The 25,629-nt window shown below is 46.5% G+C and overlaps 1 protein-coding gene across 4 annotated transcripts in view; it reads right to left on the bottom strand.

The window, feature by feature from the left end:
* CFAP161 (cilia and flagella associated protein 161) overlaps positions 1 to 25,629 on the bottom strand; it is a 79,995-nt gene that overhangs the window by 45,294 nt on the left and 9,072 nt on the right. For 3 of the 4 annotated variants that reach the window (XM_021674374.2, XM_021674375.2, XM_064366138.1), the window contains exons 5-7: positions 25,146 to 25,304; positions 20,860 to 20,933; positions 19,940 to 20,143 (exon numbers count right to left, since the gene is read on the bottom strand). In XM_021674374.2, the coding sequence (XP_021530049.2) occupies positions 19,948 to 20,143; positions 20,860 to 20,933; positions 25,146 to 25,304 (429 nt within the window). In that variant the 3' untranslated portion in view covers positions 19,940 to 19,947. Of the gene's footprint in view, positions 1 to 15,001; positions 15,420 to 19,939; positions 20,144 to 20,859; positions 20,934 to 25,145; positions 25,305 to 25,629 lie in introns of those variants that run through there. The other variant, XM_021674376.2, reaches the window with a different exon arrangement.

Genomic DNA, 25,629 nt, shown 5'->3' with positions numbered 1-25,629 from the left:
AACAGCTACTCAGGAGGCTGAAGCATGAGAATCTCTTAAACCTAGGAGGCGGAGGTTGCAGTGAGCCGAGATCATGCCACTGCACTCTAGCCTGGGTGACAGAGCTAGACCCTGTCTCAAAAAAAAAAAAAAAAAAATAGGCAGAAGGCTATAGGCTGTATTTGGTCAATGGGCAATGGTTTGTCAACTGCTGATCTAAAAGGTCAAGTTAGCTGACTTCTACATACCAGTATTCAGTGGTGGAACAGAGACAAGACAACAGCCATAAAGACTCATTCAAAGAGGAGAAAAATGGGAGATGCCTGCAGTTGCAGAACCAAAGACATTCTGAAATCCTACTGGACAGCCATCGTGGGGACCTCCGACCTGGAGGGTGGGAGATGTTCCCCAGTTAGTCCTTGAGGCTGCTCTCTGGAGGACACTCCGTTTTTTTTTACTGTCCTCCAAGGGCATATTTCAGAAGTTTCTTCCTTTTATCTTGCCTGCTTGGCCTCATCGGAAGTAGGTTTCAGAAAATGTGTCCTCCTGGGGGGCTGCATAGCTTTCCCAGCCTGTTTGCCTCTTGGAGTCTCGAGAGTGGTTATAGGTCCCGAATAATCACAGGCCTTTTAAGGCCAGAATCATGAGAGGGGAGGCTGCTTGGTTTGGTTGGCGTTATGAGTCTCGAAGTCCAGCAGTCGGTTCTGCTTCCAGGAACCACACCCATTGTTCTTTCAAGGCTTGGATCCCAGATCTGCTTCATTTCTTCATTCTAGGCACCCCAGCTTCTTTCGCTAAATGTGGTGGTGGCTACCTAGAGGCAGCTTGAAGCAATAGGTGTCGAGGCCACAGCCTGAGTCTAACATTTGCTCTGATACATTTCAGTCAGAGGGAAATTTTAACAACAGGTGTAGAACACACCCTTCATTTGACTTTTGCTGTAATTCCAACTGGACAGCGCACCCTTAATCTGATATTTGCCTTTGGCCATTTAAAATCATTCTAAATTCCATTACTTAGCATTGATCATCGGAGGGCAGTTAGCTTTTCCACCTTAATTTCTGGCCTTTCACTATTTTCTTTTATTACTCCTAGAAACCAGTCAATTATTTTCTGTGCTTATCTCTTCCTTGTAAATCTTGTTAAGCACAGTAATAACCAGCACATGCTACCGACACTCTATTTTCAACCCCTTCCCCTAGAGCTACAAGTTCATTAAGAAGCTAATAAGCCTTCCGAGTCATCGCAGGCTAGTCTTGTAAATATTTTACCACAGTACAGCAGGGGCTGCAGAGTTTTCAGTCGATTCAGTTTCCTCACGCTGTTGCCCAGCCAATCTGTCAATGCAGCGTTCCACCTCTACTACCAATTTCTAAATTAACTAGAACAAGTCAGGAAATACTGTTATCGCAAATTAATCCCAACACTGAGGGGTTTATACAAGTAACGTGCTTTCTCACAGAAAGTCTGATACGAGTCTGATGGCTCTTTATGGCATATAAAATGTATGTTAAGGAGACACATGAGAAATGAACAATACAGGTATTTATATCCAGTATAAGTATATAGTGAGTGTTTGTTTAATCCAGTGAGCATGTATTACTTTTTAATCAGAAGAATTCACAAATGTTGAAGTCAACAGGTAACTCAGCTGCTTGGAGGGTATGGTTCCTAACCATTCAATTGATTTTGTTTTGGAAATCTAGTCCTCTGAATGGGCCTTTCAAGTTACACATTAGGCCAGGCACAGTGGCTCACACCTGTAATCTTGGCACTTTGGCAGGCTGAGGTGGGAGGACTGCCTGAGCCCAGGAGTTGGACACCAGGCTGAGCAATGTGGTAAAACCCCGTCTCTTCAAAAAATTAGAAAAATTAGCTGGGTGTGATGGTGCATGCCTGTAGTCCCAGTTACTTGGGAGGCTGAGGTGGGAGGATTGCTTGAGCCTAGGAGGTGGAGGTTGCAGTGAGCTGAGATCATGCCTCTGCACTCTAGCCTGGGCAACAGAGCAAGATTCTGTCTCAAAAAACTAAAGAAAGAAAGGCAAAAAAGAGGCAAAGAAGGACATTACATAATGGTAAAAGGATCAATGCAACAAGAAGAGCTAACGATCCTAAATATATACGCGCCCAATACAGGAGCACCCAGATACATAAAGCAAGTTCTGAATGACTTATAAAGAGACTTAGCCTCCCACACAATAATAGTGGGAGACTGTAACATCACATTGTCAATACTAGACAGATCAACGATATAGAAAATTAACAAGGATATCCAGGACTTGAACTCAGACCCGGAGCAAGTAAACTTAATAAACATTTATAGAACTCTCCACTCAAATACATAAAACGTACATTCTTATCAGTACCACATCACACCTACTCTAAAAGTGACTACATAATCGGAAGTAAATCACTCCTCAGTAATTGCACAGCATTTCATAGGTTTAAATGAAATATTGGTTGGTTGCTTGTTTGTTATTTTCTTCCCTTATTCCTTCCTGTCTCCATTGTTAAGCACAATTATTGGCATAAAAGAGGTTTTCAAAAATTCCCATTTTTAGACTGCAATCTAGCCTGGGCAATAAAGCAATACTCCCGTTCTCTCTCCCTCTCTTCCTTTTTCTTCTTCTCCTTCATTCTTTTCTCTTTTTTTCTTTCTCTTTCTTTCAAAAAAGAAAAGAAAAGAAAAACTGCTGCCGAATTAAATTCAGAGGCATTTGATTGAGCAACGATTTGTGACTTGTGCAGCCCCCAGAATCACAGCAGATTCAGAAAGAAAAAAAACTAAAGAAGTAAAAACATAATACACACCAGTATGCAGGCCCCTCTCCACTGGAACGGCCCTCGCTCTGTGAAGTCTTCCCATTTCCAAAGCATCCTTGAGTCTGTCCCTCTCCTGTTCTCTCACACTCCTGTTTATGTCATTACAGCATTTGGATATTGTCTACTACTTTATAATACAGGAATATGGTTTTCTTTTTGCATTTTTGTTTCTATTCTTTTCCTAGGCAGTGTGAGGCATACGCCTGCCTGGAGCTGGGAGAAGAGGGGAGTACAGACTGGCAGAGTAGGAAGGCAACGCTAATCATTCAGCTTCTGACATCTGCGAAGCATTTGGATCTCCAGCCGTGCAGTAGTTCTATAAGTTATATTTATGGCAAGAAAGAAAACCAATTGGTTTTCTCACCCCCATTCCTCTTGGCTTATTAGGAGGAGGTCTGGTTGCTGAACTTCATGATTTATTCCATGATAGAAAGAAAGGACCTTTGGCCTTGGAGGGAGACAATGGCCTAAGATGCTACCCTAGCGGGGAGGGGAGGTAGAGCAGGAGACAGAGAGAAGTGGAGATTGCAGCTCACACCTCTGGTCCCAAAGAATAGACAGAGGAGAAATTGGCAAGAGAAGGACAAGGAGGCATAATATTGATACAGGAGGCTGTTTTCTTGACCCCTACATAGGACCTGGGACAGAGGCGTCTCATGTCCTCAGCCTGCCGTGCTCAGCCCTTCATGGGAAGGAGCGCGCAGGAAAGCAAGTGCAGGCTGCTTTGGTGCTGGCAGAACCAAACTCCATTTACTCAGGCCTGCTGGGCCTTACCCCTCATGGGAGGGAGCGCATAGGTGAGCCAGTGCAGGAACCAGCCAGCCACTTGGCACAGGCAGGAGCAAACTCTGTGCAGGCCCCACAGCAGCATCGGGGTGGGGGTGCCTGTGATCCCACGGCCCCAGAGGGCATGTTACAGCGCTCTCTTAGCTCTACTGTCTGCAAACAGCAGTATGTTATCAGCTCAGTGGTCCTTCTGCCTCATCACGTGTGGCTGCTGCCCTCTGCCAGGGAGGGCAAAGGGCCAGTGTGGCAGCCTTTTTGAGAACCTGCACTTGGTGGGTCCTGATTCTTGCCCAGTGCCCAAGAAGAATTAGGTCACGTGGAAAAATTGAAGGACGGTGAATGCAGAGAATTTTATTGAGCAATGTAAGCAGCTCTCAGTGGAGAGAGGAGCTAAAAAGGGGACGGGAAGGGCAGATTGCTCTCCCCTGAAGTCAAGTCACCTCTCTGCCTCTCTCCTCCAAAGTCAAGTTGCCTCTCCTTGATATCCAGCTGCTTCTCCCATCTTCTGGCTGAGACTGGGGTCTTTATAGGCACAGGATGGAGGGTGGGATGGGCTTTAGGTAGTTTTGGAAAAGGCAACATTCAGTTGGTAAAAATACACTATTTAAAAAAAAAACTAATCGGGAGAGAGTGGATAAACAGCTATAGAAGTTCTGACGCTGGGTCGTGGGTTTCAGGCTTTTCAGCTTGAAGGTCGGGCTTTGCCAGGGACCCTCCCCTGTCTGCCTAGAGTTTCTTTGCCTCCTGTTTCTATCTACATATTAATCCTGATATTTTAGGGAAGTTTAGGAAAATGCTTTTGCCCAGTTCAAGCTGGACTCACCTCTCATGCACAACCACAGGGAAATCATGACTTGTAGAACCTAAAGGGAAAACACATCAAAGTGGACTCATGATTTAGCAGGATCGGGGAGGCGGGGCTTGAGGTGAGCACAGACGAGCCACTTTCCATTCCTGTGTGCTGTGCTCATGACCGAAACGTTCCAATGTGCGGAAGAAGATAAGCAGAAGTTAGCTGAGGATCAGCAGGAGAGTTTACCAGAGGACGTCCCTGCTACAGGGACAAAGGGGCCCGTACCTGAAGGAAGAAGGACAGCCACAGCACCATCGAGAACTCAGGGGAGGTTTGGTCAACCAAGAAGGACCGTAACGTCCTGACCAGGCCAGATCACTAGTCACTCCAGCCACAGACACCTAGGGCCAGTATAGCAGAGGGAGCTGGTCAGCCTTCACCAGTCGCCAGCCCAGAGCAGTCCAGGTGCCTCATGGCAGAGCTCGGCAGGGACCCTCCAGGACAACTCATGGACTCAAGAACCCGCCTTCTCCCCCGCTGCCATGCATACCTGGCAAGCCCTCCACATGTGCCACACGCCGCTCCGCGTTAGGGAAGGATGGCGGGGACAAACCTAAGAGGTCAAAAATTTCAGCTAAAGGGACCCTTTGAATTATTGCATCAGAATAAGATTTTATGGTTGATTTAAATCTAATTAGTCTCCTCCCCACCACACCTTTGCCAGGGTAGAGATTTGTTAAGAAAATCATAGCAGCTGTAGAGAATAGTTTGTTTTACATATTTAAATTGTATTGTGAAGTCTGGCATGGAACACAACTGTAGTCACAGGTGCTTGAGAAGCTGAGGCAGCAGGAGTTCAAGGTTACAATGAGCTGCAATCACACTGTTGCACTCTAGCCCGGGTGACAGAGCAAGACCCTACATTAAATAATAATAATAATAATAATAATAATATATATATGCATATGCAGTCAGTAAATGTTCTAACTACAACAAGAATGGTGTAAAACAGTGTTTGCATATAACCTAAGCATATCCTATTACATATTTTAAATCATCTCTAGATTACTTGTAGTACTCAATACAATGTAAATACTAAGTAAACAGTTGTTATACTGTATTGGTTTTTATTTGTATTATGATTTTTTTCTTTTTCAGATATAGGGTCTCTCTCCATTGCCCAGGCAGTGGTGTGATCAAAGTTCACTGCAGCCTCCAACTCCTGGGCTCAAGCAATCCTCCTGTTTCAGCCTCCCTAAGAGTTGGGATTACAGGCATGAGCCACCATGCCCTGCCTTGTGTTATTTTTATGGCTGTATTATTATTTTTTATTGTGAGTTTTTTCCCCTACATTTTCTATGCATAGTTGGTTGACTCCGTGGTTGGTATCTGAGCCTTTATTCTCTGAATCAGCTCTTCAATCTCTCTCAATGGCTCATTTAAAATAAAAGAGGCTGAGCTACCATTCCCAAGTCCCACTGACACAAACCCAGATTGAGAGGTCCCATTCTTCTTTTTTCAATCGTTTTTATTTTATTTTATTATTTTAGAGACAGGATTGCACCCTGGCATCCAGGCTGAAGTGCAGTGGCACAGTGATAGCTCACTGCAGCCTAAAACTCCTGGGCGCACGCAATCCTCCTGCCTCAGCCTCCCGTGTCACTGGGATTACAGGCGTGAGCCACTACGTCTGACAAGGTCCAATGTTTATGCACCCCTGTCTCCTGAGTACAATTCGTCTAACACTGGCAGGGAGAATCGGAGAAACAGATCCAATTCTAGTCACTCAATAAAGAGTTTCTCTGAAATCCTTGTGCAAAAAACCTGCTCAATCAACACATCCCAGAAGCCCGTCTTGGGGAAGGCCCAAATCTTAAGAACTCATTGAGTCACTTAACAAACACATAGTGAGCATGAGCTAAATGTCAGGCATTCAGGTTGCTTGTTAGTGTTGGGGTTCAGGGGTTCAGGGGAGCCCTCAGCTTCCCTGAGAGGACGTTTCTGAAGGTTCTTGGTCTATCACTTAAGAATGAGAGAGGAAACCATGGCTCAATGCACTTGTGAAATAAATACCAGACCCCAAAAGTGTTGCAGAAAAGTGATAATTATTTAGGTAGAGAAAGAGAAAAAGGAGAAGAGAGAAAAGTTCCACGACGAGTGTGGAAGGGGACTCCAGAGGGGAAATCCAGGAGGGGAAAGAGAGCTCCCACCCTGTGGGCGGGGGCGGATTCCAGAGAGCTGGAAATCTGGTGTGGGTGAAGGAGCACAGGAATTTATCCTGGGAGAAACTCCCAGTTCCCCAAGTTCCTCTGGCCAATGAAAGCAGTTCCTTAGAACTTCCGCTGGAGTGATTGACTTTTTGATTCTTCCCGCGTCCGTGAAAATTAGAACAGAGACCGTTAAATCTCCCGGATGGAGAGAGATGGGAATGGGGCATGGCGCTAGGGAGTTCTTGCTTAAAACTACGCCCCCTTGTGGACCCGGAAAGAGAACACATTCCCTATTAGGAACCTCAACGTGACCAACATGTGGTCCCTCCTCACTGGATCCCTTCAAGGGATAGATTCTGGGGAAAGAGAACGCTGCCCTAGAGTTTGTGTATCGTCATGGGTGGGAGTGGGGTGTAAAAGGCACTGTGGGGTATTGAGAGGAAACTACTTATCTCTACCTGGGAAACATCAAGAGATACTTCCTCGAGGAGAGAGGAATTGGGCTGAGCTTTGATGCAAGAAATGGAAGGGCAGAGGGACTGCAGCAGTCCTGTGAGACACGTTTGCCTCTGTGGTTCTAGGTACCGTAATGATGCAAAAGGAATTCCGGATCAAATGAGATTGGGTAACTGTACATTACAGTCCTCTCTTGGAAACATTTGCAAAGGAAGTGACCAAAAATTCCTGCTCCTGGTAAAGAGGTTTACAAGAGTCAGCGGTTAGAGATGAGAAAAGGTTTTTTTTTTTCCGAAGAAAACTGATGGTGTTCTATGTCCTGGCATCGTCCCCAAAGAGGAATGAGAATATGACCCCTCCACCTGAAGTGAACAGAAAGGCGCTTCAGGAAGGTCACTCGGGGATACTGATAGCACCTTCTGCCCTTTGAAGGACACCCAGTACTGGCACTGACTCCCACCCGGAGAGGCTAAAAGAGAGAGAAAGGAGGAAATATGGAGTTGCTGCTCTGGTGGCGAGAAGGAAGACTGACTTCGTGGGGCTGGATCCATGTACCCAGAATTTGTTGGAGCTTGAAGAGTCCCTTGTTTCCTGTGGACCAGATGTGGACTACAAGAGAGGGAGAGAGAGAGGGAACGAGAATGTGGGGTCATCCTAGGCCCCGTCTAGGTGGTGTCTTTGAAAGAACAGACAGACCTCAACAGGAGGAACTCAGAAGTATGGGGGGATGCCCAGAGGCTGAGAACAAGCGGAGCTGGATGAGAGACCCGTCTGCCTTCTATAGAAACCCTAGGAAAGACCCTGCAGAGTGGGAGATCAGGAGACTCGAAACACTCAGGACAGACGGTGGCCTTGGCCAGCTGCCAAGACCAAAGAACACAGAAGCTGGATCTCTCAGAACTGGCGTGGAGAAAGAACTTTCCTGGCCGGGCGCGGTGGCTCATGCCTGTAATCCCAGCACTTTGGGAGGCCGAGGTGGGGGATCACCTGAGGTCAAGAGATCGAGACCATCCCGGCCAACATAGTGAAACCCCGTCTCTACTAAAAAAAAAAAATACAAAAATTAGCTGGGCGTGGTGGCGCGTGCCTGTAATCTCAGCTACTCGGGAGGCTGAGGCAGGAGAATTGCTTGAACCTGGGAGGTGGAGGTTGCGGTGAGCCGAGATTGTGCCACTGCACTCCAGCCTGGCGCCTGGTGACAGAGCGAGACTCTGTCTCAAAAAAAAAAAAAAAGTAAATAAATAAATAAAAGAACTTTCCTGATGATCTCATTTATTTTCCTGCCCTCAAACTTCAACCCCAAAAGGGTCAGAAACTGCAGTTAGCAAGGTGGGGAAGCAAATCTACCAGGGGTCTCCTGCCAGCAGGGAGCTGAGTTGGAGGAGGAGGAAAGATTCAACTTTACAATAAGTTCAGAATTTCGTTATGACACGGAAAACAACATTGTAATTGCCAAACGGAGCCTAGGTTTGGCAACATTAAGTGGCCAAAGATCACTTTATCACCTAAGGGCCTGGGGGAGCAGCGTTCGTCCTGGGGACAGGAGGAAGCATCTCCCTGGGACGGGGCTAAAGGGCCCCTGCTCGGGCGGTGGGAATGAGGCACTTTATCAATCCATTACTTGCTCATTCCATGTCTGGGATACATAAGGAAAACAGGGAGAAGGAGAGGCAGGTACCTAGGGAAAGAGAGAGAGAGAAAGAGAGATAACAGCAAGAGGGAGATAGAAGTGACAGGAGAGAGACGGGCAGGGGAGGAGAGAGAAGAGGTGAGCAAGTAGCCATGAGTAATAGAGAGAAAAAGAAGACAGGAGGAGAGAAATAAGCAGTGGGTCCACGCCCCCATCTACCCTTTATCTTTGACCTTCGTTTGCCACTTGTAACAGGAACTGTCCTTTTCTGCCCAAATTTCCTCTGTGGCTTCCTACTGCAGGCCCCCGGGGCTTCCGCTGAGGGCTTTCTCCCAGCCCACTCCCTGCAGCAGGACAAGAAAGCCAGGGAGTTCCCGTCCCCAGAGCATCCTCAATCAAAGACAGATGTGAGATGAGAAACAGATCTCCCCACGTGCTCACCCCTCAGGTGGGGTTTCTGCTGAGGCACATCCTGCCTCTCAGGTTCCGTAGTGGGATGGCGTTCCAGCTGCCCCCCGTGCCAGCTGCTTGGTAAGAAGCATCTTTTATTGACTTGCCTCCCTTTCCTGTCTCATATCACCTCTCGAATGAGCTGTCTGCACTCACATCCTTGTCTGCTTCCCATGTCCATCCCAGAAGTGGAGGCCACTCTCTCCCCTCTATCTCCCGGGGGGACCCTATACTCCTCCTCTATCTCCAGCCATCTGTGGCCGGCCTCCGTCTGTTGAACGTCCCTAACCCACAGCACTATTCCTACCTGGAGGGAAGGAAGGATGTGAAGCCATTCTCCCACCCTCCCCAAAGCAAGAGACCAGATCTCAGCTCAGGGTATCCCGCCAGCCCCAAGCACACCAGGCAGTGTCCTGGAGTGGCAGCTCACAGGCCCTGGCAGTGCAGTTCGAGGGTGGTTCTGCTTCCTGCCCGTCTGTTTGGGAGCACATTCAGGAGACACGAGCAGATGTTTGGCAAATGTTCAACCTCATCCACGTCAGCCAACAATAACACAGCGCAGAGACGACGCAGGGATGGAGGAAGGGAGGAGACTTACTTAGAGCTAGGGATGGCCACAGGAGACACCACCTCCAGCTCCTTCTGGGTGGGAGGCAGGCAGGGTGTTCACGTGTGGCTTGCATGCAGTGAGTCAGAGCATGGGACGCACAGTGCCAGTATTCTAGGGTAGAGCCCTGGGGGAGTCAGCCTGCTTTTCTCAGCTCCCCAGACAAAGCCCACAACCCCAGTGCCAGCCTGGCTGCCCAGGAAGGCCTGCAGAAGCTGCAAGAATTTGGGTTGATCAGAAAGGCAAGGCCTTGGGCAGGATGGACTAAAATGCGGCCCACGATCCCCTCCTGGACCCATGAGAGCATATCAAATAATGCTCTTGCCACAGACACTGGGCATTTCTCTAATCTTTTTCAGCACAGGACTCTGGAGAACCACTACCCATTGACAGAGCTGGGGAGATGAGTCCCATGCACCATCCATCTGGGCTGGAGGGATGTGCCGGGCCACTGAGTTTCCAGGGGTGCCGAGGCACCTGTGGGTGCCCAGGGAACTAAGTACTGCCTTCTTTTTAAGACATTTTTAAATTTTAAAATGTTTGATTGACAAACAGTGTATACATTCAAGGTATACAACATGATGATTTGATATACATATACGCTTGTAATGGTTATCACCACTAAACCAAATAGCACATCTCCCATCACCCACGTGGATCTGCACGAGATCCCTGGAAGTTGTTCGTTGTATAATTTAAAGTTTGTATCGTTGGACCGACATCTTCCCATTTCCCTCACCTCCCCGTCCCTGGGAACACCCATTCTACTCTCTGCTTCTGGGAGTTTGACTCTTTCAGATTCCACATGTGAGTGAGATCATGCAGTATTTATGTTTCTGTGTCTGGCTTATTTCACTTAATGTCCTCCAGATTCATCCACGCTGTCGCAAATGACTGTGGTCCCACCATAGACTCACGGCAGGGATGGGGGGATGCCCAGCTCCCAGGCTTCCTCCACGGTCCTCACTGCGGCTCCCTGCTCTCCTAGACTAGATGGTACCTGAGCTCAGCGGCTTCCCTTTCACCTTGCCTCCCGCTGACTCCTCCTCCCACTCACTCCCACATGGTTCTGCACACCGTTCTCCCTGCAGACATGGTTCTTCCTGTACCCCTTGGATGGCACACCTGAAGCAGGTCTCAACGTAGAACTTGAAGGCACGCTTAGGGTCACGCCCCATGATACTACAGTATCGCTCAATCTTACTGATTCAATTCCAGCCAACAAAAATTCATGAAGGATTTCTGCCTGAGAGGTTAAGTTGCAGGTGAAGCGTTCCGGCCCAGATTCCGACTGCCTGGCTCTCCTACTTGCCAACCGTGTAACGTTGGGTAAGTTAACCTCTTCGTGTCTCAGTTTCTGCTCCTGTAAAACTCGGATAATGATGGTACCTGGCTTACAAGTTATATATGAGAATTACATTGCTTAATGCATGAAAAAGAGCGCTTAGAAGAGTGTCTGGCACATGGCAAGTGCCCCATAAATGTTAGCTATGCTAATGATGGTATTTGAACCCAGGGAAACAGTTTGGGATAAGTTTTCCTGCCCTCAGGGAGCTTATGGTTAAGCATGGTAGACAGAGAAGTAAACACATTATATAATTCAGAGTGACAAGTGCCGTAATGGAGGAAGTACTAACTCATGTCCAACCTGGGCGAATCAGCCCACCTCTCCAGGCTTTCATTTACCTGTAAAATGAGGGAGAAGGAAGAACCGGCATTTAGCAGTATGAACCAAGCCCTGGGCTGAACAAGGGAGATGCAGAATTAAAAACACATGTGTATACCCACAGCATCTGTATTTGAGGGGTTCATAGTTAAGTGGAGGAGAGGCAAGTATTTAAAAATCAGAATGCAGCAATGCAAGGCAGAGATACATACAAGAGACCCAAGTAGTCACGGGAATTATTACTCTTATTGACACAGCGCTAAACAGGATGCTTGATGCTTAACCACAAAACTCCACTTAATCTGCACGGGAAGCCTAAGGGATGGGTAAGATTTTAGCCCTCTTTTTAGCCTATGAGTGAATGGAGGCCCCAAGAGGTGTAATGACCGTCCAAAGACATGCAGCTAGGAAGCGAAGAATGTCCTCATCGAGCTGTCTGATCCCAGAGCCAGCGCTCAGACCCACGATCTCTGCCTGCTTCTCTCAAATACATTGTCTCGTTCTATTTAATCTTCTAAACAACTCTAAGAGGGAGCTGGTAGCCCTATAGAGAAAACGGAGGGTTGATGAGGACGAAGTGACTTAGCCGAGGACGGTAAGTAGCAGAGAGGGCTTTGAAATCATCATTCGGCACATCACGCAGGAACCCTGGACCTGGGGTTGAGGATCCAATTTCTTAGAGAGAACTCCAGGCTCCAGATGGAATATTCTGTAAAAAGTCCCAGAGCGGCTGTATGCTAACCTGAACTTCCTTCGTCACAAACCCTTGGAATGCTGTTTCAGGCAGGTTTTACACGGGCTTGATACACTGTTTTCTTTATAAAGTCAAAAAAATTGAACCGATACCCTGACCACAGTGTTTTTATGGGTTTTCCCCTATTAAAATGTACATTTTGAAACCTGAAAACTCCCTCGTATTTCGCAACTAAGCTCAGTATTTGAGCAATTGCAAGTGTTGACTTGTTAGCGTTATTAACATCGACACCTCGTGGCCACTTTGTAAAACTGCAGGATCAAACTGGCAGGACAGAAACCAGGCCTCCTTCCAGGCTGCAAAACCTCGAGGTACTTAGGTGATTGTGACGTTCATCAGTCCCCACTTCTCAGCAGCCACTGTCATCAGAGGGGGATCTGTTCAGAATCTGCCCATCTAACTCCTGGGTTTAGCTGTGTCCCTTCCCCCATCTGGGCCTGTCTTCCTCACCTGTACAATGACCAGGGGAAGCCAAATCCTTGGTCCTTGTAGGTTCTGACACTCTATGTTCTGTCACTGCCATCCAATCAGATGAAAAGAGAACGGCATCTCCTTGCTGTCTTCATTTGAACATGTTTGGAAATGCTTATTGGATCCTCGAATCACTTCTTTTATAATTGCCAGTTTAAGCCTTTGCCTTATTTTTCTAATGGGGCGTGCACAGTTTTCTCTTGCGCGTGTAGGAGTTCCCTGTATATTAACCAGCTGACTTCCCTACAACATAATCTCCCCATAGGAATGGAACTCAGTAATATTAGCCAGGCCCTCCTTATGCTCCATCTTCAGGATAACGGAATTTATACTGAATTATTATTAAAGATAGAAACGCTTCTAAATTGCTGTTTTTTTTTTTTTTTTTTTTTTTGAGACAGGATCTTGCTCTGTTGCCCAGGGTAGAGAGCCGGGATATGACCATAGCTCACTGTAACCTCTAACTCCTAGTTACAAGCGATCCTCCTGCCTCAGCCGCCCAAGTAGCTAGGACTACAAGCACATGCCGCCACACTGGGCTAATGTTTTTATTTTTTGTAAAAACGGGTTCTCTTTATGTTGCACAGACTGGTTTCGAACTCCCAAAGCAGTAGGGTTACAGGCATGGGCTACGTGCGGGCCTACATAGTTGCTCTGAAAAACAAAGCTGTTTTCTTTTAAAACAACTAAGGACAAATAAGGAGATGCTGAGTGTATTTACCAATGGAAAAAAAAAAAGTCTCTATTATTTTTTGCCGTTGAAGGGATATTGGGAAAAAAAATCTGCCAAAACCCATTACTCAGACTTCAGCTTTGTTCTCCCCAGGTTTAAGCCTTTAGGGGCTTTCACTGACTAAAATTTCAGACTCACAAATGACCTCTTTCAATTACCTTGTACCCCTCACTCCCAGACTAACTTCTTTCTCATCCAAGCCCTCCCCTACTCGAAAATGTGCGGTGGCTCCCAAACGCGCCGTATGTTAATACAGCCTTCCACACTCTGACCCCTCCACCTCTTCAAAGTCTCATCTCCCTTCTGACCCTCTCTACCGTGGAAGCCTTGAAGGTAGGAGCACATTTATTCCCCACTGGGTCCCGTGTCTAGCTCAAGACCTGGTGTAAAATAGTCAATGGCTACTGCTGGATCTGGTTGAATGTAAAAAGGTCTACTGTGTATGGGAAAGGAGTGGAGTCTAACTCCAGGTATGGAGCCAAGTGTGATAAAGATGAACTCACTTACTGACTGGGATGTACACATCACAGGAAGGTGGAGGGGGAGCCCGGGAGGCCCTTTCACACAGGGCGCCTGCTTTTGCATAGCTAACATAGCCAGTCCTCTCACAAGCCCTCAGAGGTGAAGTTCTTGGATCTAGGAAGTGGCGAACCTTCACCACTGGGCTTGCTGCTTTCTTCCTTGCTCCCACTGGATGTTAAAGTGCTATTCAATCTAAAGCTGGATTTGCTCTCAGTTATCCGGGACGTAGGTGAGTCTGTGATAGAGACAAACAGCCCAGCAGATGAGAGCACTGTAGGTGGGCTGCAGCTATATCCACACAAAAACGGCCTCCACTCAGGGGCCAGACGCTCCCAGGTAACCACTTCACCTCTTCCTGTGCACCGGCTCTTCCTCCTACGTTTGCATATCAGGGAGAGGCATGTGCCCCAAATCTGGGGTCCACCTCGTCCTTCTCTCCTGGCCTTACATCCACCAAGCTGTGGACTCCTGTCTGTCTCTTCCTGGCCTCTCTCTAACCCATACCCTTTTCCCAATGTCTCTTGACACTGCCTTAGTTCAAAGTCGCATCAGCTCATCCTCATCCTCCTATGCCTCCATAATTATCTTTCTTTCTTTCTTTTTTTTTTTTTTTGAGACAGAGTCTTGTTCTGTCACCAGGTGCCAGGCTGGAGTGCAGTGGCGCAATCTTGGCTCATTGCAACCTCCGCCTCCTGGGTTTAAGCCATTCTCCTGCCTCAGCCTCCCTAGTAGCTGGGACTACAGGCACGTGCCACCACGCCCAGCTAATTTTTGTATTTTTAGTAGAGACAGGGTTTCACCATGTTGGCCAGGTTGGTCTTGATCTCTTGACCTCGTGATCTGCCTGCCTCGGCCTCCCAAAGTGCTGGGATTACAGGCGTGAGCCACCGTGCCCGGCCCATAATCATCTTTCTAAAGTAAAATCGTGGCACTTTCCTCCTCAAAGCCTTTCAAAGGCTGACCATCACCTTCAAGATCAAATTCAAGTTCAATAATCAATCCATGAAGCCAAGAGTGATATTCAAGATAGTTAACCACCTCTGTAGTTTTTCCTGACTCTCGCTGGACATTAGCCAAATAAACTCCAGGCACCATGCTGGGGTGGGGTCTTGCAGGCTCCCCTGTTGGGGCGAACATTAACCCTTTAGTTGCTGGTTGTAGGAAAATCCAAGGGTCCACAGGGAGGTGCCAGGGTTACAGGGGGCACTTCAGGGGCTTGAGTCAAGTAGCTGTTTTCCAACCAGGATGGAGGCATTATCTCATTTTAAGTCAGTATAGCCGTGCCGAGTGTACCAGCAGACAGCCACTTCTCCCCGGGAGAGGTGCTGGCCCTTCGCAAACGCAGTCTCCTTTGCCTGGAATGCTCTTCCCCGTGTGTGTCCTTTGTAGCTCACGTGTCATCTGAAGGCAGGCTTCCTCGGCCTCCAGCTATAAGTAATGTGGTCCTTTCACGGGGATCTCAGCATGCCTTGTGCATAATCACACAGATGGTCTCCTCTTCCCTCTCTTCCATTTGCAGGGTGCTTACCTTGTTCCTCTCTGTCAAATAAATCATAAACATTTGTTCAATTGAAAGAAGGTGAACCTTAGAGCTGGGAGGAGCCCATTGTCCATGACTCAGGACAAAGCTGAGCGGGCATCGTTGCAGCAACGGCGACTCAGTGGCATTTTGTGTCCAATGAATGACCGCGCACAGCACACAGGATCCTCTCCACAATTTGTGATTGTGCACCCTTCCCAAGAAGCGGTCCCTTTGGGCATCTGCTACACACACACGTTTATATGTAACTCTATTAATAAGTTTTACTCACGCTCATTAAGCTAAAATGTTATGTACATTTAAAAACTAACGTTTTGTCTCAAAAAAAGAAAAAAACCTAATATTTTGTCAGGATGGAGTGTAAAAATAAAAAGATTAAAATTTTTTAAAGGTAAAAACGTGAGAAAAACTTTTTTGCATAGTATACACACAGGCACATTAATTCATTTCGAGGATAAAATAATGATATACACAGCATCCTAAACTCTTCACATCTCAATGAGCATCTTTTGCCCCGCACTGGAGGTTGCTGCAGAGGTGCTGTGCGTGAAAGTCACTGAACACAGGTCCGTGCAGCGCTGCGTCCCAGACAGCCAGTCTCCACCTGCCAGAACTCTACGTTCAAAGTCCAGCTCAGATGCTAAAAGCAAATTACCAATATACCTGGAAGTTATGTTAGACACCACATATTCTAATCTCTATAGGACACAGAAAAAGGAAAGAAGAAAAGAAGGAAGGGGAGAGAGAGAGAGAGAAATACCCACTTTACAGCATCCTTTATAAATGGCAAATAAAAAACAGCTAAAGTATGTCTAGCCCATTGGTCCTCAAATAGCAGAGCCCTCCCAGGGACCTTTAGCAATGTCTAGAGACACTCTTTATTGTCATGAGTGGAAATGTGCTACTTCCTCTAGTGGGCAGAGGCCAGGGATGCTGCCAAACACTTTATAATGCACAGGACAGCAACCACAATAAAGAATTATCTGGATAAAAAAAAAAAAAAAAATAGTTGAAGAGTGCTGAGATTAGAAGGCCCTTGTCAAGAAGAAGGGATAGAAAAACCTAACTTGGTCCTGCCCCAGTTCTGCTGTTTAGGAGCTGTGTCCCTGAACAAACCTCTAAGCCTGGCTCCTCTGTAAAAGTTACCGATTCATTCATTCATTCATTCGTTCACTTAACAGATATTTTCCAGGAAATAGAGATAAACAGCAAAGAACAAGACCTGGTCTAACCCCAGAGAGTGGTGAAAATTAAATAAGAAAATGAGTATAAAAAGCTCTTTATAATTTTGATGTACACAACAGACCCAAGGCAGAAGCACTGATTTGTAAATAACACGAGGTGATGCATGTAAGTGCTCACTTTCTAGTTATTTATTGTCTTTCATCTACTCCGAGAAGTACAGACTTTTTCATATTTTAACATCTCTGAATTCAGTGTGTGTACATTAAAATGAAGTGCTTCACAATCACCGCCAGCCAGGTGGCAGTCACGCCCCCAGGAGTCACTGCAGTCAGGTGGTGATTACCTGAGTGCAAACTTGGTCAGTGGCATGAACTCCTGGTGACACAAAAACTGAGATAGAATAGGGGATTAGAGTAACCAAGGGTTATGGCACTGGCTCAGCAACAGGGACTTCCCCTCACCAAGGCTGACCTGGCTGTGGACACAGCTGAGTGCCCCATTTGCCAGCAGCAGAGACCAACACTGAGCCCTTGATATGGCACCACTCCTTGGTTCTAGGCAAGATCAGACAGCATAGGGGCGACATCCTCATGCCTGTGATAACAAGACAGAAGTTTCTACTTCAGTCTCTAATTGGCTACAGGCTGAGTCTCCACCTCAGCCCCTGATTGGTCATGGGCCAAGTCTCCACTTCAGCCTCTGATTGGTGGTAAGCCAGTTCTTCACAAGGTGTAACCAATCGGAGGCCTCCAAAGGGCACCTGGGGTGTTACCAAAATCTTGTAGCTCCCCGCGGCTGCTTCCGCTCCACAGAGTGTACCTTCACTTAAATAGATCTGTGCTTTGATTGCTTTTGGCATTGCTTCCTTCTTTTGTTGCTTTGTGCATTTTGCATTGCTCTGTTTGTGCACTTTGCTCAGTTCTTCGTTCAACATGCCAAGAACCTGGACAACTCACAGTCAAGACTTTCCATCTGGTGGAAACCTCTTGGTGTTCAGTCAAGAAGCCATCGGAGGATCGCTCAGGAAAGGATCAGGAGTCCTGATGTTGTCTGAAGCGTTCCATGGATATCTTACGGTAGGAGCAAGAATGCACTGAAATTGGTTTGATGCTTGCGGGTGGCTCACACTGTTAAAGAATGTCTTTCCTGTCTGGGGCAGTGGCTCATACCTGTAATCCCAGCACTTTGGGAGGCCAAGGCAGGCAGATCATGAGGTGAGAAGTTCGAGACCAGCCTGACCAACATGGTGAAACCCTGTCTGTACCAAAAATACAAAAATTAGCCGGACGTGGTGGCGCATGCCTGCAATCCCAGCTACTCAGGAGGCTGAGGCAGGAGAATTGCTTGAACCTGGGTGTTGGAGGTTGCAGTGAGCTGAGATCGAGCGACTGCACTCCAGCCTGGGCGACAGAGCGAGACAGTCTCAAAAAAAAAAAAAAAAAGCATGTATTTCCCCAGCTGGAGCCCAAACCCACCTGGTTTCACCCCTTGGAGACACACAGGCAGACATAACTCTGCTCTCAGCTAAGCCAGAGGTTCTCAACCCAGGCTGCACATTAAAATAAATTAGCAAGTTTTTACATCACATGTTCTCACTTATTGGTGGTTGTGGGATCTAAAAATCAAAACAATTGCACTCATGTACACAGAGAGTAGAAGGATGGCTCCCACTGGCTGGAAAGGGTACTGGGGGCCTGAGAGGGAGGTGGGGTTGGCTAATAGACACACAAAAAAATAGTTACAAAGAACGAATAAGCCCTATTATTTGATAGCACAACAGGTGACTATAATCAATAAGTTAATTGTACATGTAAAAATAACTAAAAGAGTGTGATTGGATTGTGTGTAACACACAGAATAAATGCTTGAGGGAACGGACACCCCATCGTCCATGACTATTTCACATTGCATGCCTGTATTAAACAGCTCATGAACCGCTTAATATATACACCTACTATGTATCCACAAAAAATTAAAACAAAAAATGTTTTTAAATTTTTTAATAAGATTAAATTTAAATAAAATAAATTAGTGAGTTTTTAAACATGCTAATACCTGAGTTTCATGCCAAATCAAATAAGAAGCTCTGGGGTGGGCTCAAGCATCTGTATTATTTTAATGTCCCACTCCAGAAATTCTGATTGAACAGTCCGGAGTGCAGCCTGGGCCTTGGGCTTTCTCAGTATTCTTCAGGAGATTGTAATGTGCAGCCAGAGTGAGACTTGCTGAGGAAAGCCTCCCCTGACCACCCTAAGGGACCACTGCTTCCTCCTCCACCTCCTAACGTAGCGGGTCTCCACTGTGGCTGCACAGGGGAACCATATGAAGAACATTGACAAAGCCCAATGCCCAGGCAGTACCCGAGACCACTCAGTCAGAATTTCTGAGCTCAGACCAGGAATCGGTCACTGTTACAGTTCCCAGAGTGAATGCAATGCACAGCCAAACTGGAACCACTGCCCTAAATCCTGCGGTACTTGATGGAAAACGCCTGCCTTCTTGAAGAGGGTCAATCTGCATTGCCTGGAACTGCATCTATTTAAAACACATTGACATCCTATGTTCTACTTCTCAGGATACGTATTTGTGAACCAGCCTAATAGTTTACCTGTCTCTACAAGGCCGCGAAACCCTACATCCCTTTAGGATACCCTATACATCACAGGTACTCAATGAAGAATGAACAGAGGAACAAATAAATGGAAGGATACATACTTATTTTGTCAGGAACTTTCTAGTCACATGATTGCCACAACTAAGGTGCCAGTTTCAAAGACAAGGCAGAGATTCTGCAGTTTAAAAATCATTACAACGTAATAGGTTACAGATCAGGTAGAGTTCCTGACCTCGAAAGCCACAGGTAGAAACAAAAATAGGATGTTTTACAAAGGCAGAAATCTTTAATTCCAAGGTGGGGCCACAGCTCACAGCTGTCAGCTTTTTCTGTTTCAGTACATTCAAGAGGGAAACTGTGGTGCCAAAAATCCACTACAGCCCAATAGCTTTATTCCACAGACATAACTTTAAACAGCAACGCACCGTCCTCGTACACAAGGACGGCCATAAGCAGAGGAAGCTGAGTTCTTCAGAATTTGTTTACCAACCGAGGGCCATTGTGTGTCACTTTCAAATACTATTTATTCTCCAGAGCTGTTTTTTTTCCTAGGCTTAGACTCCCACACGAATTCAATAATCTTAATGTAACCTTTATTTTAATATAGTGCTCAGAGAGTCCCATACCTGATTCAAAAGCAGCTTGAGGCGTGACCAAGGTCGTTAATTTCTTTTAAAGCTACATTTGATGAGAGCATGACCAGAGAAAACATGCATGTACCTGGCGCGTTACTGCATGTCAAGGCCCATGGCCTGCTCCATGGCTCGAGTGTCCTCTGCTGGCGGTTTGGGAAGATCCAACATGGTGGACGAGGTATCCCTGGGATTCCCAGTAACCAACATCCAGTGGTTACTTGGTTTTTCAACTCTGTGTGAATCCAGGTACGTGTGAGCCACAACCTCAGCCTCCTTTCCAAAATAGGTGCTGGAGCAAGAGAGAATCAATTGTGGTTTGAAATTGAGTAACAACTCTCAGTAAGCTGTTAGTAATAATTTCATCTCAAAAGCACCTTAAGAAGTAGATTGTTAGATAAAGCCCTAGGGGATCTCTAAAACGGAACATGTTTGCAGGGAGGTTGCACCCTATTTGGGCAAGGATTGGGCCAGTAGGATCCCATTATTGCTAACGTCCTCTTGTACGGGATGGACTTGTATAAAAGAAGGGGCTTGGCCGGGCACGGTGGCTCACACCTGTAATCCCAGTGCTTTGGGAGGCCAAGGCGGGCGGATCACCTGAGGTCAGGAGGAGTTCGAGATCAGCCTGGCCAACATGGTGAAAACTCATCTCTACTGAAAATACAGAAATTAACTGGGCGTAGTAGCAGGCGCCTGTAACCCCAGGTACTCAGGAGGCTGAGGCAGGAGAATCGCTTGAATCCGGGAGGCAAAAGTTACAGTGAGCCGACATTGTGCCACTGCACTTCAGCGTGGGTGACAGAGTCAGACTCCATCTCAAAAAAAGAAAAAAAGAAGGGACTCTAATAGGATTTTTCACCCTGTCAAAGATCTATGTGGCAGTATTTCATCAGCAAAGGACGTTTTTTGCATGTGCAGCCATACACTGTCAATTGAGCTTCTTTGCTTATATTCATAGCCCCCAGCCCCAGTCACAGCATTCTGTGGTACACTGAGATACAATACCTTAAGAACAGATGCCGGTGGGCTGCCAGTCCCCGATTTGTGTGACAGTGATTGATGAGAATTTTAGCATTGGCCTGTAACAGATAAAGACAATGTGTTACTAGCATTCTAAATAAAGGCCTTCACTTTCCTAAAAGCAAAAATTTGGAATCATACATGTATTTCAATTTAGTAGAACAACATTATATATATTCATAGTCACATGCCACCACATTTCAGTGAGCAAAGGGCCGCCTATGCAACCACATATATGACCATAAGACCCTGTTGTTACTGTACCTTTTCTGTGTTTAGATGTACAAATACTTACCACTGTGTTGCAGTTACCTATAGTATTCAGTATAGTAACACGGTGTACAGGTTTGTCGCGCAGGAACACTAGTGGCCTAGGTGTGTAATAGGCCACACCATGTAGGTTTGTGTAAGTACATTTATGATGTGTAAGTCAAATAAAATTGTTGAGGCAAGTCCCAATCACTGTGAGAGGTTTATTTGCCGAGGTCAAGGACACGCCTAGCAAAAAGAACACACGCCAACAGGAAAAACCTCTGGTCCATGCTTTTTCCTGAAGAGGGCCTGGGGACCTGAATATTTAAAGGGAAAAGAGTGGGCACTGGGGGAACGAGGAAGAAAGAAAAAACAATAATGACCAAAAAAAAAGGAGGGTAAAGAAAAGAGCAAGCAGTTGTGTTGAGTTTTCTGTCAGTGTTCACCAAACACACATTGTACGTGAGAGGGCAGCACAGAGGGACAGTCACTTACACACTCATCTTGTGCTCAGTGAACCTGCATTTTCACATAAGACGAAATACACATGGGGCAGAGGGAATGTTCGTATATGCCTTTGTCTCAAGTGAGCGGAAGGATGACTTCAGTTCTGTCCTTTGTCCCTTACTGTGAAGATAAGCTATCACTTTACATGGTCAGGGTGACAGTCCACATCGCTGTTTTAGGGTAAAGATCTTGGGGCTCACAAGGAATTTCCTTGTGGGAAAATTGTGAGGGATATATGTAGCTTTAAAAAAAGTCTTTGTAGCTCTCCTACTTAAGAGCAAAATGGGAGGCCGGTTTGCGTGACCCCATTCCCAGCCTGACCTTTTCTTTGACGGAGTGAGTTTAGATCCCAAGATTGATTTTCCTTTCACAATGTCCACACAGTGACAAAATCATTGCCAGGGTGACCACAACTGTCTAATGCATTTCTCAGAATGTATCCCCATCGTTGCATGACACATGACTGTAGATATAGTTATATACACACAGACACAGAAAAATTTAGAAGCCAAACCATAATGGATGAATTAAATACATTATTGTAGATAACTGTATAATGAAATAATCACTCAAAGTTATATTGGAGAAGATCTTTGACACACAAGACAGAGTCAACGGTGTTATTCAACAGAAAACAAAAAAAAAGAAGTATCTTCATGATGTCCTATCTCGTAAAAAGAAATAAGCAATGGCTTCTCTGAAAATGGAACTACTGGTAGTTTTCATATTATTTTTGTGCTTTCCTGGCTTTTCATAAGTGAACATATGCTTATAATGAGGAAAAATATATATTATTTCAAAATCCTGACTCATGTAAGTCAAAAGCTGTGTAAGAAAGAAAAAGCAGCCCTGCCAGCCAGGGGGTGGCCTGGCACACACAAGGAGGCCATAGTGTTCTCCTGGGAGCAGAATCAGCTTCACAGAGTGTCCACATCAGACAAGGCCACTCTGTGATCATAAGGGGTCAAAACAAAAGTGAGATCACTCTATAATCATATCTGAACACACACAAAACACAAACATCGACTAAGCCACAAAATAGCAAACACCCGCCTCTCCCAGCTAATATGAGTGACTGCTGCTCCTTAGTCTCATCCTCCCTAGGGATAAGATTTATTGAGATAACCAATCAATCAGAGAATTACCCTCCACTTCCTGATAGCATCCAATCCAGAGCAAAGCCTCACTTCTTAGGATTCTCTCCAATACCAGCTAACCAAAGCCCAAGTTCTCTGAGCATGCTAACACCCTCTGACACGCTTCCCCATGGTGTGTGTTCTCCCTCACTGCAGCAAGTAACCTACCCAGCCTGTTAAAGCAGTTGTTCCTGGAGGTCTCTCTAGCCGGAGGTCACTGACGTGTAAGGCAGCTCAGAAAGGTTTGGGGTTCCCCATTTGCAGATGTGTAACCATGTCTCAGTGAGGCTCTGGGAGACTTTCCTCAAGCCATAAGGTGAATTAGTAATGGAGAAAAGAACTCGGCCGGGCGTGGTGGCTCACGCCTGTAATCCCAGCACTCTGGGAGGCCAAGGCGGGCGGATCACGAGGTCAAGAGATCGAGACCATCCTGGCCAAAATGGTGAAACCCTATCTCTACTAAAAATACAAAAATCAGGCTGGGTGCAGTGGCTGACACCTATAATCCCAGCACTTTGGGAGGCCGAGGTGGGTGGATCACAAGGTCAAGAGATGGAGACCATCCTGGTCAACATGGTGAAACCCCGTCTCTACTAAAAATACAAAAATTAGCTGGGCATGGTGGCGTGCACCTGTAGTCCCAGCTACTTGGGAGGCTGAGGCAGGAGAATTGCTTGAACCCAGGAGGCGGAGGTTGCGGTGAGCCAAGATTGTGCCACTGCACTCTAGCCTGGTGCCTGGCGACAAATTGAGACTCTGTCTCAAAAAAATAAAAAAATAAAAAGAACTCCTGGTGCCTGGAACACTGGCTGCTCCGTTAACCTCTAATACAAACAGCAACAAAAGCAATATAACAACAACAGTCCTGACAAGAAACACTCGTGGGTGTCTTCTATCAGCCAGGCACGTTTAATTAGCACTCTGAAATATACTAACCATTTAGTCTTCACAAAACCTCACGAGGTAGGTACTATGAACACCCCGAATTTAGATGGGGAAACTGAGGCACTGGCAGTTTAAACTGTGGAACTAGAAGGCAATTCTCAGAAGAGCAAAGCTTAGCAACGGACAGCTAAAGAGAAGAATTTGTAAAGCCTGTTTCATTGTAGATAATATATACGTCCTCCATGCTTGGAGGAAGAACCTTGTGAAGTCAGGGTCCCCCTGGCAGAGGTGGGGGACGGGCATGCTGCGTCAGGTGGACTCAGTGGCCTGCAACTTCCTGGCCAGTACCAAGCAAACCCTGGCAACGCCTGCTAATTCCATACTCAACGCAGTGGCTGCCAACACGTCTTCATTCTGTCTGCTGGATGCCTCCTGAGCAGGAAAGCCTCTGGCCTTTGGAATAGGGAGGTCTACTACTCTGTGCCCACAAAACTCCCCACCTTCCCATCAGAACCATGCCTCAGGCTCCAGTCCCACAGGTCCCAGCATCAAGAGAAAATGTCCCACGGTGACAGAGAGAATGATGCTGTCCTGCAGGACCACTGCGTGGACTGTGTGGCTACCCTGCTGTCTCCTTCTCCAAGACTCCCTCAATCATTTTTGTTGAGACAGGGTCTCACTGTTGATCAGGCTGGAGTGCAATGGCATGATCTACAGCTCACAGCAGCCTCGGCCTCCCAGGCTTGGGTGATCCTTCCACCTCAGCCTCTCAAGCAGCTAAGACTAGCACTCACCAACACACCTGGCTAATATTTTTCTTAATTTATGTAGAGACAGAGTCTCACTCTGTCACCCAGGCTGGAGTGCAATGGTACAATCTTGGCTCACTGCAACCTCCACCTCCTGGTTTGAAGCGATTCTTGTGCCTCAGCCACCTGAGTAGCTTGGATCACAGGTGTGTGCCACCACACCCGGCTAATTTTTGTATTTTTTGTAGAGACAGGAATTTTGCCATATTACCCAGGCTGGTCTTGAACTCCTGGCCTCAAGAGACCCACCCACCTTAGCCTCCCAAAGTGCTGGGATTGAAGGCCTGAGCCACCACACCTGTCCTCAAACTCCTTAAAAATTAGTATTTAGCAGAGGCCTTAGCGAAAACAGTGCAAATGAAGCAATGTCACAACCCTTAGGGTCACACATCAGTGGTTCTTAACCTGATGCCGGGCGCAGGGCCAGGGCCTCAGTATTTTTTAGGAAGCTCCTGAGGTGATTCTAATTTGTAGCCAGAGTTGAGAAACTCTAATGCAGGATGCTGCCATGGGTTAAATTAGTACCTTCCAAACTTGTGTTATAAATGGGGGGAATAAAAAAGACTGAAAAGAGAGAGAAAGTCTTACGGCATTTGAGCTCTAAGTCTGTGTTTTCTAGACAGCAGTAAATTGCATCCACTTCACAGCACAGGCACCCATGTCTTCCCAATGCTGCACTCACCGGGACGGGCAAGCCTTCATGTTCCAGGCGTAGCTGGGGGTCAGGGAAGGCAGCCTGCCAGCAATTCATGTGAGAGACCTCATCTGTTAGGTACACTTCCTGGAGCCAAGACCTCTTAGACGATCTCAGGAGGGTCCTGTGGTCACTTGATAAATACAACTGAAAATGACAGCAAGCAGATGCACTAAGTCAGAGCTCTGAAAAGCTGGGGAATAAATAAGCAACTGACTGGATGGCAAATACATTCAAAGCAGTTCTCACAAATGCTGTTCTTACTGATTGTGTGAGAAAGCACAATTTTCCTCTACCTTAGAAATGCCATCTGGCATGCTGAGACCAAGACACACACTCTCACACACATACACACACACAATCACGCACACGATCACACACATTCTCACACACATACAATGATCACACATACACACACGATCACACACAATCTCACACACACTCTCACACACACAATCACACACACGATCAC

The sequence above is a fragment of the Aotus nancymaae genome, unplaced genomic scaffold (assembly GCF_030222135.1).
Source record: "Aotus nancymaae isolate 86718 unplaced genomic scaffold, 86718_ANA_hifiasm-v0.15.2.pri h1tg000064l_0, whole genome shotgun sequence".
In the NCBI taxonomy this organism is placed as follows: domain Eukaryota; kingdom Metazoa; phylum Chordata; class Mammalia; order Primates; family Aotidae; genus Aotus; species Aotus nancymaae.
The sequence above is the reverse complement of the archived record's forward strand: the minus strand, read 5'-3'. Positions and strand labels throughout refer to the sequence as shown.